Source organism: Vigna unguiculata, chromosome 8, assembly GCF_037176805.1.
Source record: "Vigna unguiculata cultivar grain cowpea cultivar isolate G323 ecotype 2 chromosome 8, ASM3717680v1, whole genome shotgun sequence".
NCBI lineage: Eukaryota > Viridiplantae > Streptophyta > Magnoliopsida > Fabales > Fabaceae > Vigna > Vigna unguiculata.
This window is the reverse complement of record NC_140799.1, coordinates 21,894,245-21,907,090: the sequence shown is the minus strand read 5'-3', so window position 1 is coordinate 21,907,090 and position 12,846 is coordinate 21,894,245. Positions and strand designations below refer to the sequence as shown.

Below are 12,846 nucleotides of genomic sequence, written 5' to 3'. Positions count from 1 at the left end.
CGCATGTCAAATATAGCTAACGCCATGTCAAATTTCACCACTGTTCTTTACATCATTTGGTTAAAGGACTAAAATATTTTTTCAGAAAATTTGAAGGGCTAAGTAATTTCTTTCAATTTGAGATCATAAAACAAATTTATACTTAAAAATATTTAATGACTAAAAACTTAATTAAATCTTTAATAAATAATACATACTATTTTCTTGTACATAATAAGAAATAATTAATTAAAGATCACCATTAAAAGTGCTTAAGTTAATTATTTTTAATTAACAATAATAAAGTTAAACCTCTTTCCAAGCATATCCTTAATATTAAAATGTACTAGTTTCAATTGTAAATAATGGCAAGGTAACATCATCACAAAAGCTAGAAAATAGAATGATACTAGTGGCAGTATAAAGATAAAAGGTACGTAAACAAAGATTCCTTCTTAAATCCTATTGTACAAGACGAAACAAAGATAACACGCCTTTGGGCATCAACCCTGTGAAACCTTAATAAAGAAATATTAGTTGCAAATTATTGTAATGATTGAGATAAACAATGACATGGTATACTTTCCTCAGCTTGAACATGTTTTTGAAAGAAAATAAATGGAAAAAAATAAATAATCAGGGGTGATAGCTTAAACCCCTAAAGAATTTAATTGAAACGTTAATTGCCTCAGAATGCATATCGATAGATGGCATCTGCTACACCATCTTCATCATTGCTTAAACCAATTACGTTAGCCACAGCTTTGGTCTTTTCTGATCCGTTACCAAGTGCGATGCCTAGAGAAGCCAGATCAAGCATCTCCATGTCATTTTCCCCGTCACCAATAGCCATTATCTGTGTTAAATAAAATTGGGGCAAATATAAGGCCAGAAAATACGCACAATTTTAAGATTGACCCCTCAAATCATCAGTAAATGTTTTGTACACTCGGCTCAATGGACGATAAATAAAGTTCCAAATATGTGTGCCACTCTAAGCCTAATGAAATTGCTAAACCTTTCGTGAAAATTTTGGCTAGAATCTAACAGTTCTAATTAAATTAGATCAGGAAAAATGTTATTCGACGTCATTCAACTAATTATTTTAACTTGAATATTACCACCCTTTCCATATATGTGAGTGAACAATGTTACTGAGAGTCTGCGATAGACAATGCAATCAACGTTACAGAAGAACTCATATTGGTGATACCTCCTTAGCAGTAACCCCCAAATGATCTAGCAGCACTCTTACTCCATTCCCTTTTGATGTTCCCAACGGTACAATTTCCAGCATGTCAGGCACAGCTTGAACAACACTGGCACGACCTTTCGTTGCATCTGACCAGTATGGTCGCAAGGTGTCAGCCACGTTCTCGGCCGTGTCTAAGAAAATCATTTTCTGTAGAATCAAAATGTAAATGTCAGCAACATCTACATGTGAAAAGTGACCGTGAGCAACAACCGCCAAGTCATTTCTTACTAGATGCGATAGGCATAGGCTACTCGTAACACATTCTGTATTCACATTCATTGCTTTATTATATCTTCAAAGTGCTTTCGCATGCCTTATTGTCTGTATTTCTACCAATTCTTGTCATTAGTAATAAATTGGCCTTACTTTTGCATAAATGTTTTAATTCCGTATTGTTAACTAATTTGGCATTTGTCTACTATTCTGGACATAACTTTTTTTATAGATATTATTATTGACTAATTCAAGGATCATTGGATTATTCATTTGGAAGGCTTTTAGTTTTCATAAATGGTTTGCTAGATTTGAATTTTTCTTCTATTTTTAATATTTATTTATTAGGAAATGAGTTTAAACCAAACTCAACCTCGCAACACAGGCTTATAAGGTGAGAATTGTTCCCACTTGTACTATAAATTGACCTTATCTCTAATTGATGTGGAATCTCCAACACTCCTCACATCGAGACATGTAAATCTCATACATGAGAATAGATATTTGTGGATAGTCTGATAACATGTAGCATGATAGGCTTAATAAACCTCATTAGGATAGACTCTAATACCATACTAGTAAGTGAGTTTATATCTAACTCAACCTCATAAAAACTGACTTTCAAAGAAGACAACTCATTTTCACTCACAACAGGAGGATCACAGACAACTGGGATAGTGACTTGATCACATGTAGAGAGAGAGAGAGAGAGACATAGGTTGAATACCTAATGCGTATTGAGCATGTAGGGCTATGCAATAAATAAAAGAAAAAACAAAACGGGTCTGCGGATACATCTAACAATATTCATTTACCAACTTGGTGGGAAACGTTGTAAATAGTATATATTATTAAGATAAAAGATATTCTCAATATCTCCATAATAATTAGAAAAAAATATCTTTAGAATCTTCCTATTCATTTCAACATATTTTTATTTCCTCGTTTAAAGGTTTTGATTATTACAAATAGAGATTATGAGAATCTATTCATTTCAACATATTTTTATTTCCTCTTTTAAAGGTTTTGACTATTACAAATAGAGATTATGAGAATGTAAAGACCATAATCCAGGCCAAAGATCTCATTATAACCCTTAGTTACAAGACAAGCTTTGTAACTATCAATTGTATCATCAAATGTGATCTTCATTGTACAGACCCAACAACACCCGAAACTGGTTTTGGTTGGAGGCAAGGGAATGAGCTCCCATGTGTTGCTAGCATCTTGTAGCCATCATTGCTAGCATCACATATTGCCGATTGTGGTCAACCATGTCTTCGCTGGTAGACTCAGACTCGGGAGTAGACACAAAGTCCAAAAAAGAGATAAAAAAGAAATAGGAAGGAATGAATGGTCACATATTAGAACAAAGGCATATAAAGCATTAGGATTATGAGTGGACTAAATATCATTGTGTCACAACTGGAGGTTTAGGTGTAGGTGATATTGGTGGAAGAGCAGTTGAAGAGATGATACAGGAGGACCACAGACACTTCCGATTGTGCCCATGTTCTTCGGTAGTATGTGAGAAGCAACCGCAGGTGATAGGACCAAAGGTTTAGAGGGACTTTGCCTGTTTTACTACAATGCACTATTCACACACATAGTTTCGTGCATTGTTCACAGGACTATTGTGATCCTCCCATTCACCGTTGGATATTTTGTCACTAAATATCATCCACTTCACAAGCTGCAGGAAGCCAACCAATCTGAACCAACCTTCCTCAACTTTCTTTTGGCTCTAATAACCATAAAGAGTTTCTCTGTTTTTATACATTGTGTATTTAATCACATATGAAAATCATTTCTTTACAATCATTCAAAGTATAATATAGGAAATCCTAATAATAGCTAATAATGGAGAATATCTCTAATTATCAATTGTACATATTTCTCTAATTACTAAGATCAAATCATATCTTTTACACCTTTCCTCCTCTATTAGCTTCATACGATGAATTGTTAATAATGCTATCATTTAGCATCCATGAATACAATAATCAGGATTCAGAAGACTAAACTAGAGAGCAAGGGTTTGCGTTAGTGAATACCTGTATCTCAGCAGAAGCCAATAGATGTTCAACAGAAGGCATGACCTCAGCCTGTGAAGTATTTCCAGGTAAGACACAGGCAAAATAGAATACGATAAAGTATAAAAAGATCCAAAAACGAGGTACCTTTGGTTCATGGTATATTGTATGCAGTGAATCAACAAGTGGATCATGAAATAGGGTTAAGCAGCGCCCTTCACAAAATGCAACAAGGGGTACCTTACTCTCCAAAGAGTAAAGACATGCCTGTATGTTTTAGAAACAAAATGATTTCCTTCATACAATGACAAGAATGAAAGTCCTGAATCAGTAATCAAATATTTATATTTGAAGGTTGGAAACCTCAATCTTAGTGTTATGTAGAAAATTGGCATTAAGAAGTGATTTCACAAACACCACCAGAAAGTGAGCTGGATCAAGAACGTTTTCTTTTCCTCATTTGTGTAGAAGAAGAAAAAAGAGAAACTTGAAAAAATTTTAGTCAGAGAAATATAAGGTGGTCACTGAGTTACATAAGCAGAAAATGTTACCTCTCTACAGACATTTGGATCTAAGTTGCTCCTAAATATTTCCTGACCTTGTCTGCCATAAACAAGCAATCCCTGGAATAATGTGGTATGGAATATAAGGCACAGGAAAATAAAAGAAACTATGAAAAAGGAAAAGTTATGTATAAAGTTATAGTCAGATTCTTCATGGTTAAATAATCTAGTTCTAAATCCATCACTTTATTGCATTTATCAATTTAGGTCATGTTTACCTTTTGAATGCCTATGGGACTGTAAAATCACTAGTGATATACTTTTGGTGAATAAGACTTGAGCTTCCACCGAAGAAGCATGTTAGTGTTCACAGTTAATTGTTGATAGTTAGGGGTTAACTACTATAGTATAGTTAATGGTCAACTATAGTTAATAGTTTCCCATAGTTGACAGTTGTATCCCACATCTTGTACTATAAATACTTTCATGTACAGACCTTGGTAACAAGTTCAGTTTCAATAAATTTTGTTCTCATTATACACATTTCTACTCTCTCTTTCTCTATCGAAGCTTAACAAGGTATCATGAGCTTCTTTTTTGTTGATCCCGCTTCCGCTTCATCTTGATTAGTGATGCTTCGCCACAACTTCATTCAATCGGTGTCTTCTTCGCTTCGTTGTCTTTGATGATTTCATCCGATGTCGTCTTCTTCAACCACCGCTTTGCCACTTCGTTCAGTGAGATCTCGATTGATGTGTTCTTCGTTTCCTCGTTTTGATTGTTTTCATTTGGTGTTGTCTCCTTCAACCATAACACCGCTTCACAACTTCGATCTAAACTTTCGATCGGTGTGTTCTCTGTTCCTTCACATTCGTTCGGTGTTGTCTTCTTCAAGCACCACTTCACTGCTTCATTCTGAGGTTTTGATCGGTGTCTTCTGTCTCTATGATAGTTCTGTTAGGCGTAGTCTTTTCACATATCATCTTTTCTTTCAAATCTGTTTGGTTTAGTGCAATTGTTCAGTGACATATGTTTGCAATTGCTTTCGCAATTCGTCTCCGACTCGTCTGAAGCAATTGGTGCAGTTGCATTTTGTTTCTTCTTTCGCATTTGGTACTCTCGTTTGGTGTTTGCATTCAAAGTTTCGTCTTCTCTTTTCTTGCGTTATGCATTCACTTTCTCCTTCGGTGAATTTTGAAACATCCTTTGCTGAAAAGTTGGATGATACAAATTATCTTCATTGACAGTAGTATGTAGAACCAATGATCAAGTCTCACAAACTGCAACGATTTGTGGTCAATCCACGTATTCCTTCTAAATATCTCACGGACCATGATCACACTCTTGGTATTGTCAATCCTGAATAAGAAGCTTGGGAAGTTGAACAATTTGGCCTTTATAAAATACTTTCTTGTGGGGCAATCAAAAGGTGTTACCATTTCACAATTAAAATATGCCCCTAATACTTTTGGAGGTGAGTGGCTTGGCAAATTGCATGCCATTTACCTATGGATTCAATTAAGAAGTTGATAAGAGACAAAGATGAAATTTTCTTTGCAATCTGTTTGGTTTAGTGCAGTTGTTCAATGACATATGTTTGCAATTGCTTTCACAATTCGTCTCTGACTTTCGTCTGAAGCAGTTGGTGTAATTGCGTTTGGTTTCTTCTTTTGCATTTGGTACTCTCGTTTGGTGTTTGCATTCAAAGTTTTGTCTTCTCTTTTCTTGCGTTATGCATTCACTTTCTCCTTTGGCGAAGTTTCCAACATCCTTTGCTGAAAAGTTGGATGATACAAATTATCTTCATTGACGGTAGTATGTAGAACCAGTGATCAAGTCTTACAAACTGCAACGATTTGTGGTCAATCCAAGTATTCTTTCTAAATATCTCACGGACCATGATCACACTCTTGATATTGTCAATCAATAAGAACTTGGGAGGTTCAACAATTTGGCCTTTCTAAACTACTTTCTTGGGGGGCAATCAAAAGGTGTTACCATTTCACAATTAAAATATGCCCCTAATACTTTTGGAGGAGAGTGGCTTGGCAAATTGCAAGCCCATTTACCTGGGGATTCAATTAAGAAGTTGATGAGACAAAGATGAAATTTTCTAAAACCTAGAAATATATAGGAGGTTGGTGAGACAACTCAATTATCTCACACACTATAACAAGACTTGATCTTTCTCATTCAATGGGAGTAGAATCAATTTATGCAGAACCCTCACATTTATCATTGGAATGTTGTGATTCACAATGTTATATGACAACAAAGGAAATACTCAAGGCTTAGGGTATTGTGATGCAAAGTAGGTTGCCATCCCATTGATAGGAAATATACCATAGGAAATAGTGCATCCTTGGAGGGAATCTTATATCATGGAAAAGTATGAAAGAAAGTGTTGTTTAGAAGCTGAATATAGACCTATGGCTTGAGCTACGTGTGAACTTATGATTTTAGACAAGTCTTTCAAGAGTGGAAATTTTGTAAAAATATACAGATGAAGTTTAATGTAATAATTAGGCAGCTAACTCACAAACATCTTAATGAACAACTCGCAAACATGCTAACTAAGTATGTAAAAGGACCAAGGATTAAGTGTATATGTTCTAAGCTTGGTGCATATGACCCATAAGCTTCAACTTTAGGGAGAGTGTGAAATTTCTTTCTACATAGCATTAGGGTTAGGGTTTAAGGTAGGTGCCTTACCTTATTTTCCAACACTCTTATATATACTCCAATGCAAGCACATTAGTGTACTATTTTTCTCCATCTTTATTTATTCAAGTGTTAAATATGATAGATTTGTTGCTTGTAATGAAAGGGCAAGTTTTAGCAAAATAGTTTCCAATCCTAAATAGAACAAGAGTGAACTTGAAAGATCTAGCATTAAAATAGTCATTTATTATTTATTTTATCACTTTTATAAAGTTTCACTTTTGGATGTGTTAAACTCTAGGGAAGAGATTAACAATGAGCTATACCCGTGTTTCTAACCCACATCGGTTTTGAGGGGCTGTTGTCTTGATTGTATGTCGTCTTGTTAATCAGATATCATCATTTCTCCTTAATGATGAGATACCTCACTCAGTCTTTTTACTTATTCTCATTTACACAACCTTCTTCAATATGCCATTGGTTCAACATGTTTTGTTCTAACCTCACAATAAACTCTTCTTTGTCGTTCAAATGTGTCTTTCTAGGATATCGTTATTCCCAAAAAGGGTATCAATGTCTCTCATAAACATAATTAGTACATTGTTTCTACTATTATCCCTTTCTTTGAGTATATTAAAAACGTGTTCCTTCTAATAAGGATATATGCAGTCAGTTTCCAACCAATGTTAATCTTCCTTCATCACATGACTCTATTATACCTCCGGATGCTTCTCTAGCACCTATTCAAGTATATCAATGCCACCCAAGACCCATTGCTTAAATAGCATATTATTAACATAAAAATATTCCCTATATCTCCATAGTAATTAGGAAAAATATATTCATAATTTTCCTATTCATTTTAGCGTATTTTTATTTCCTTGTTTTAAATGTTTTGATTATTACAAATACAATTGATGAGAATGTAATTTGAGTGCCTTTAGCAATAATTTTATTTTATTTTTTACATAGTTCAAGTTGGTATCAAAGCTCTCAATCTGGAGAATCGTGTTTATACTACCTAGTTAATAGCCCCCATTATTGTTGTTCGCCATCTTCATTTGAGGTTAGTGGTGGGCTAGAAAAGTGAGCCCCACTTGCCGCCACCACAGATAGCATCATTGAGATTACCTGAGCCCATTCCAAGGGGTGGTGAAATCTCGTTTCTCGTTTAACTCTAATTTGAGTATATATTAATTTTTTTGGTTCATATTCCAAACAGGTTCTGTTTGTTACGGATCAAACTAACAAAGGTTGAATCTTTATTATCTTTGTGTTGTTTTTATTTTAAATGTCTGCTATGAAAGCTTTACATTGGAATTTGATTTTTTGACAACAATGATTAATTTCATTAGAAATGTTTTTATTTTTTCTCATATCATATCCTTATTTTTTTCAGAATTTCCATTTACTGTATTAATTTCATTTCTCGATATAAATAACACACGTATATTGTCTCAGAACTACACAGTTTCAGCTAAATGTCTCTCTATTTGTAGTTGAATAAAGACGATGACAAGGGACATCAGTGATTGTACATTACACACGATTAATATACAAATTATGTTTCTTTTTACTCCTTGCTTTATATATAGACAAAACCCTACTTATGACAGAGAATAGTAAATCTAGGTCATACAACCATATACGGAATCTATCATGCCTCTTTCATATGCCGCAATATCAACTGCCAGATTTATATAATGGATTTTTGGCTGGCCCCCATAATCTGCTATCTATTACACTATTACACTGATCCAATTTTGAATTAGAATATTGTTCCGCGAGTAATGCTACATAAGAATTTGTGTGGATCCATTATCTTATTGTAATTTTTTTCAAAAGTGAAATGCCTTTGAAATTGTGCTCAACAATTATGCCATCGTTTTTAAAGCAAGAAAGGTTTGTTGTCAATAAATGTTAAAAGATTAACAGGAGCTCTTGGACTGGGATAATTTCTACATGTGATCACAAAAGCCCTCACCAATAATAAAATAAATTATCCATGTGACAATCTCAGCATAATTAACAATCTAGACAGGTGGGTTCGAAGATAAATTGCTAATGTCTTCAGAAAATGGGCACAATTAACGAGCTGGACAGATGTTAAAGAACATTTTGTTAATCTCTTCAGCGAGTTAAGGTAGCAAAACTGTTTACAATCAATTTTGATAGAGAATATCAAGTAGGTGTTTCATGTAAGTTAATTGTAATACACAAACAAAACGTATGAATATGTAAGACAAGGGATTATAACTACATAATAATTTTAGCTACATTTAAGGACAGCGTTGCTAAATCAAGAAGCGTTGTGAACATTAAAAATTTTTGGAAAGATTACCTGTAAGAAAACCCCAGGAGAAAATTCTGAAACAATGCCATCTTTTCCAGCTAAATCAACCGTTTTAAAAATGTCTATCACAGCTGGACGAGCCTATTTCCCAAATTTCAAAAGTAATGATCAGAAAAGTTTTCAACCATATGAATGTCTATGCTTAAATAAGAAAATATACCAAGCTATACATAGATTACCAGAAACCAATAAATGATCTCCATTATCCAATTTAGAATACATAATATATATTAACATGCTACCCTGACAAATCATGGATATATTAATCTTACTTTTCCGGTAGCTATCACAATTTTCACCCCTCTTGATGATGCCTCTCTCAAAGCAGTGACAGTTGTAGAAGAAATTTGACTTTTGCTGTTCAGCAATGTTCCTTTTGTACAATACAGAAGTCAATCAAAATCCAGACGAAATATGAAGGAATATCTAAAGTGTATTTTCACTGCAATCATACCATCCATGTCACAGAAGATATATCTGAACTTTGGTTTGTAAAATCTAAGACTGCCTTCTTTCTTCCTGTCTTTTGACAATTCATCTATAAGATTATGTCCCCATATACATTTTATGCAAACAAATACTTTGAATTAGAGGGAAAGGTATAAAGCAAATAAATTATGCATGAAATTGCTGAGGATTACTAGTAAAAAATACAAGTACCATCTGAACTGTTTTGATGAAAATTTGAATTTGTTTCAGCATCACATGCACTCTTTATTAGCCCTTTTCCTTTCCAATCGAGACTCTTTAAAAGGATTTCCTCCTCTCTCTCCATTTCTACTTCAGCCTCTTCACTTATTTCATGATCAAATCCCAAAAGATGTAACAAGCCATGAACCTGCAAAAAGATGAAGTAATTGACATTCCCAAGTTCATCTTTCAGTTCACACAACATAGACATAGTATTAGAAGATAAAATTCCAACATGTTAATTGTATTATATGTTCGAACTACACACCCACACTGAGAAGAGAATGAAACTCCAGCTTACTTTCCACTTATGCTGATAGCAGAAGACAGCTACCATAATCTAATACAATAAAGTTCAGTACCAGACAGGAAACAGTCAGAATATTATGAAACCAACCATAAGGATTCGGATCTCATCAAGAAGAGTATGCCCTCTTTCCTCTGCTTGTCTTGCAGCTGTCTCAACAGAAATTACAATATCACCCAACATAAGCTGCAAACAATTCATCACGTAGTTAGCATCCAACATGTATGTTTTAAATTTTATTTATTGTCAATGACACCAATGCAACTTATAATCTGCTAGATGATTCAATTCTTACAACAGGAATCTTGAGCTCAGGTATATGACTTGACATTGAGAGAACATCTGTGGCATGGTCTTCATCTCTCCATTCCTTATTAAGTTTTCGAATAAACTCATCATTGCAAAGAAGTATCGATAACTCAACACTATCAAACCCACCAACATCACTTATAGCAGTGTCTCGAGTTTTATAACCGGAACCTTTCAAACCATCAAAAGCCAGTTTCATTGCAATTGGAACATTTAGCCGAAGCAACTCTGCAATGCTCTGTACCCAGTAAAAGCAAAGAGACCACATAAGAATGTATAATGCAGAACTCATACAAATATCTCTTTTTTTTTTCAGATAAACAAAAGTTCTATAGGATATGATTGTAAGAGTTTATATGGATTTTATTTGAAATTATCATGTAAGTACTTATGCAAGTGTTTCATTGAGGTGTCTTGTAACCTTCTAAAAGCATCTCTAGTACTACTTTTAACGGGTCCTACCATACTAAGTCATATTTATAAACTTTTCAACAATTATTTACTCCAATCTTAAAATCATCTAAGAAATGAAATCCATCCTAAAACATATTATCTCACAATATTTGTTTTTTAATCATAAAACCTGTTGATCATCCTATAAGAACAACTGCTTATTAAGGTAAGTCATGCCAACCTCAAAAGAGGTGTCAATGGTAAAGCTCTAAGGAGCTATAAGCTTAAATGTAGTGAGCTATTATTGAACAAGTACCTAAGTCCAGAACTCACAAGCAAGTTTACAAGACTTCAATTAGTAAAAGTAATCATGTATGTTTCTACTTTATCACAAGCTTCATATTAGTTATCCTTCGTATAATTCATTCCCTTTGTTACTCCCTAATACTTCTCAAACGAAGACCTAAAAGCTGGAAAAAACATAACCGCACCGCACTCCAGAGTTTCACATTCGCAAACAGAGCCCAAAAGAACAGGTAAAACATAATCAGAAACCATGAAGAACATATTTACATAGAATTCTGCATGAATACATTTAGAACAAGAAAATCAGAAGAAGGAGTGAAATAATATTATCAGTAAGGCAAAATTAACATCAAAACAAACTAAACAAAGAGTGTTTTTATATTAGATGCTTTCATAAACATTTTTTTATCACAAATAAATTTTATTTGCTTTTATTAGAACTCTCTAACAAAGTAAATATTGGGTTTGGTAATGAGCACCAAGATTTCGGGATCGTCGGGCAAATCTTCTTCGAGGCAAATTTCCACGCGGAGTTGCAACTCTTTCTCTTTGTTCTTGGACGCTCTTCGCCTCACCTTCCGATACTCCTTGCTTTCGGAGCGAACTCCTGCCATGAGTCGGTGCCTACCTTCGGTCCGGCACCGGGTAAGCGCATGAAAACTGCGGCCAAAACGCGGGGATTTCAAGAACAGAGAGACATGGCTAGAGATGGCGTTGTTGGATGCGGGAGAGAAATGAGGGAGCTGAGTGAAGCACGTGACAGCACGCGCCATGGTGTGGAGAGGAGGACGGTGGCAGAGGAAGTGGGAGAAACGGAGGAGCATTTAGGAATGGAGTTCCCACCAAATGGCTGTTCCTGGTTTCAGGGTAGTTCAATTGGGACCTCGACCCACAAGGAAGGAGTCTAGAACAAATATTTTTCATTGTAATTTTTATTTTATCAAATTCAAAATTTAAGGGAACAAATCTAATGTAATGTATAAAAAACGTCTAAAATCTCATTATATTGTAATCCTTATATTTCACTTTTATGGTTGGGATGGATTTGAAGAAGTTAAAAATAAAGAATTTGAGAAGAAAATTTAAAATTATGAATAATTGTAAAATTATAATTTTAAGTTAGTGATTAATTAATTTAGTTTATCGTAAAATAAGATGTAAATTATTATGTAAAATAAGAAATTTATAATGAAATATATTAATTTTAAATAAAATTTAATTAATAGAAATAAAGTTAAAATAAAATATAAGTAATTTATTTAAATAAAATAAAATAAGGATTGGTTGAGGTTAACTTGAATGAAAATGTGAGTAATTTATCAAAGACATATATTTCAATTGATCAAACTAATTTAAATTAAATTGTTAATAAGAGAAATGATAATTTAGTTAAATAAAATGTAGACTGATTAGTTAAAATAATAATTAAATAAAAATTATGTCAGTAACTAAATGAAATGTGATAATGAATATAATTAATATTAATTGTTTCCTGGACATGAAGTTCCATGCACTCAGTTCAACATCATCATGAACATTCTCCCTCCCCTCTTCTTCCTCACCCCACCATACAAAAATGCACACCGAATAAAAAACATAACGAGTTACAAAGATCAAATAAACGCAAAAATTATAATTATGAAAATGAAACAAACTTTATCGTTTTTGTGACACCCACACACTATCCTGTTAGTTGGGGGCAAGAGAGGATGATCCAATTAGTCCCTTCATCTTCCACTTTTTGAGAACTGCCTCTTGTTACGAACAAAATGCCCCTTAACACCACAAACATTATTTAGAACCACACTTAAAACAATTATCTGGTCACAAAAAATTCAAAACAT

General features: G+C 33.8%; 1 protein-coding gene across 2 annotated transcripts; it reads right to left on the bottom strand.

Annotated features, from left to right (window-relative positions):
* Nucleotides 1-371: 371 nt before the first annotated feature.
* Nucleotides 372-11,905, bottom strand: LOC114195329 (haloacid dehalogenase-like hydrolase family protein). Of its 2 annotated transcripts, none has more exons than XM_028085751.2 (12): nucleotides 11,482-11,905; nucleotides 10,290-10,541; nucleotides 10,085-10,180; nucleotides 9,658-9,835; nucleotides 9,452-9,520; nucleotides 9,270-9,370; nucleotides 8,986-9,078; nucleotides 4,032-4,103; nucleotides 3,628-3,747; nucleotides 3,502-3,552; nucleotides 1,193-1,381; nucleotides 372-835 (listed from the first exon to the last, which is right to left on the bottom strand). In XM_028085751.2, the coding sequence occupies exons 1-12, from the start codon at nucleotides 11,824-11,826 to the stop codon at nucleotides 668-670; spliced, it is 1,734 nt and encodes a 577-aa protein (XP_027941552.1). In that variant the 5' UTR covers nucleotides 11,827-11,905; the 3' UTR covers nucleotides 372-667. The 2 variants fall into 2 exon arrangements, with proteins under 2 accessions (XP_027941552.1, XP_027941551.1); XM_028085750.2 differs by having other exon boundaries at nucleotides 9,452-9,535; nucleotides 11,482-11,904.
* Between the last annotated feature and the right edge of the window lie 941 nt (nucleotides 11,906-12,846).

What these genes read in the sequence shown, in the direction of transcription:
- LOC114195329 (XM_028085750.2), bottom strand. Translation starts at nt 11,826, where the DNA reads ATGCTCCTCCGTTTCTCCCACTTCCTCTGCCACCGTCCTCCTCTCCAC. An exon ending in ATCCAAATGTCTGTAGAGAG is followed by an intron (nt 3,748 to 4,031) that starts GTAACATTTTCT and finishes TAAAACATACAG; the next exon opens with GCATGTCTTTACTCTTTGGA. An exon ending in TGGCTTCTGCTGAGATACAG is followed by an intron (nt 1,382 to 3,501) that starts GTATTCACTAAC and finishes TTGATTCTACAG; the next exon opens with AAAATGATTTTCTTAGACAC.